Genomic DNA, 2723 nt, shown 5'->3' with positions numbered 1-2723 from the left:
AGTCAATCAGTCCTCTCATTTCACGGCCAGCCATGTTAGCAGTGGAGTGTGCCCCCTACCGAGGGAACATCCCAAGCCACAGACTTGCAATACCCGCACCCCATAAGTGGACAGTCCTTTCTTAGCCGACCCGTCTGACCACACTGGAAATACACAACTGTGTTCTCCTGACTGATTCCTGGACTTGTCCTATGACAACTGAGATGCTGCTATCTCCTTTGGTCTGTTAGGTAGTTGATTGCCTAAATATTGCTCTCCCCATATGGCCCCCTCGCCATGCCACAGTCGGAGTCTCTGTCACCTTGTTTCCCTCAGAATAGTCCTCTTGAACTAACCCTTTGGTCAGATGGTTCAGCATTATTAGCTTCCATGTCGGCCTCTGCCCTCACCACAGCCTCATCAGCAGAAGTTAGTAAAAAAACCCAGGCCCAACTTTGGGCTGCAGTAGGCAAGACTCTTGGGAATGGCTCTAAGAGTACAAGGTCTGTCACTTTGTCTAAGGAGTTTGTGTTAGGCTCCAACCGTTGTGTTACCAGAGCTTGTAAACATTGTGCTGTCCCTCCAGGGTGCATTCGAGGGAAAGGCTCTGACCTGAACTGGTGGCAGCTACTTCCAGGCTCAGTCCCAGCCTCTCCACAATGGCTTCTTCTACCTTTTTGTAGGACTGCGCCCTGCTCATTGGACAGAGCTCAGTAGCTCCTGTGAGCTTTTCCCGAGAGGAACAGGGCCACTCGAGCTGCCCAGAGGATTCTGCCCCATCCTGCTGCTGTCGTTACTCTCAAAACACCTCTGAGTTGTCACCTGGGCCTAAGTTTTCCCAGCCGGGCACTGGTCTGGCAGAATTTTCTTCTCCCACAACTACCTGGGTCCCCGAGGTCCACTTCTCTGTGTGGGACAGGAAATGTTCCTGCTGAGTCTGTTGCATGTCTCACTGTTGTTGCTACCCTGTTGGGCTGCCAGTGTGGGGACTACACCTTCCATGTTCCCCAAAGAAGACACAGAGCCTCAGTCTGTCTGTCTCTTTCCTTCTCCCACACCCCGATGCAGTCTGCCCCTTGCTCAGAACGGGGTCCCTATAACCCCATTTCTGGCACCAATATGTGATGGAGTGCTCTCATCCTCGGCATGCCCCCTGCGTCCAGATGCAACATCGCTGGTATCGTCGGCTCCCAGGTCGCCTGCTGCCGGTTTGACTCTGGCCCGGACGTGCTGTGCCTCAGGCCTCCGGCCAAGTTACAAAGTTCAAAACCCTCCTGGGGTATCATGAATGTGTGAGAATGAATGTGCCTAATTCCCCTTCCCCCTGGGACTGCGCCAAAAACCCGATCTCAGGGCTGCCCCCGTAAGAGCCAGCCCTGCCCCTGGAGCTGCTTCCCCCCTTTATCCTCCAGTTAAACCCTGGCGCTGGGCTTCTTCCTGCCAGAGACCTGCCTCCTCTGCTGTCTCCCTTGCAAATGAGCCCCCTCAGTCTGATTCTTATGGCTTAGCTCTACCTACTCAGTCCAGGAACCAATTGGCTCCGCACCTGCCCAAGTGCAGAGCGTGACTCGCTGGGTGCATTCGCTTGCCTTGCAGGTGATGGGGATGAAGCCCATCACAATGGTCATACATTTTGCAATGCACTGTGGGGCTGGTTTGCTATCTGACAAGGGGGATGCTGCATTTGGACATGACTGATGCTTCCTGTGAGGGATGCCAAGAGTGCCCTGGCTGAGAACACGCCCTGCATGAATTGAAGACTAGCTCTGGTCATGGGCACACTCAGATAACACCTCCCAGGGCTGAGTGTGAGAAGAAAGGCCACTTGGCAGCTGGATTTCTACCTTCTGAGGAGGAACATGCCCTGAGTGCTCTGCTGGCCATCTCAGTGCTCAGAACATCCCTTCTGCCAGCTCCAAAGACCTTCACATCCTGTTGCCCAGGTGGTCTTCTATGCTGCTGTGGTCTTCAGTGAAGACAGCACATGCCTCTGCCCCGGTGCCACTAACATAGCTACATTCCCGCCTCCCCTCATTTACTGGGATGGGAACTAGAACCCACCTGGACATACATGCAGGGAAGACGTTCTCCTCTGCCTCGGTTGCAAACCAGACTCTGCAGAGCAACGGTGCCAGAATGCAGGCTGAGGGAAGGTAGGTTTTTGTCTCAGTTCCTCATCTGACTCTATCACTGTGAGTTACTCTACCACTGCTGTACCACATGCTACAGTAATAATCAGCTTCGTCCTCTACTTGGGCATTGGTGATGGTTAAGTAACCTACATTGCCAGAGGTGGAACCAGTGAACCGATCTGGGATTCCATCGCCTCTGCTGGTGGTACCGTACAGCACAAAGCGAGGGGCTTGCCCAGGTTTCTGTTGGGTCCAGGCTATGGTGTTCATGTTACTGCTGACGGCGCAGGAGAGTTTCACAGTGTTTCCCGGAGATACTGACACTGAGGGTGGTTGAGTCAGAGTGGGCTGTGAGTTGGACCCTGTAATGAGAATAAATGACTATAAATTACCTGTGCACACCAGACCTGTTAGCTGCTACTGAAGTCCCACCGTGCTGACAAATTGAAGAGCTGTTCCTTAGGACTGTGCATGATTTGGAAGAAAATATCTACTGCTATTTGTTCAGAAACTTTGGAATGTAATAGTGTCTCACCTGTGCAGTAAGTGAGCAGCACGAGGAGCAGAGGGGCCCAGGCCATGGTGGGAATCCAGATGAGCTCGGCAAATGTG

At 53.0% G+C, this 2723-nt stretch overlaps 1 gene segment (V, D, J or C); it reads right to left on the bottom strand.

Moving 5' to 3' along the window:
• Nucleotides 1-2153: 2153 nt before the first annotated feature.
• On the bottom strand, nucleotides 2154-2723 carry LOC127034967 (immunoglobulin lambda variable 3-25-like). The segment is given in 2 exon segments: nucleotides 2154-2473; nucleotides 2647-2723. Coding segments are annotated over 2 exon segments (366 nt in total).

This window comes from Gopherus flavomarginatus, chromosome 15 (genome assembly GCF_025201925.1).
Source record: "Gopherus flavomarginatus isolate rGopFla2 chromosome 15, rGopFla2.mat.asm, whole genome shotgun sequence".
Classification (NCBI taxonomy): Eukaryota; Metazoa; Chordata; order Testudines; family Testudinidae; genus Gopherus; species Gopherus flavomarginatus.
Note: the sequence above shows the minus strand (reverse complement) of the source record. Positions and strands in the feature narration are given on the sequence as shown.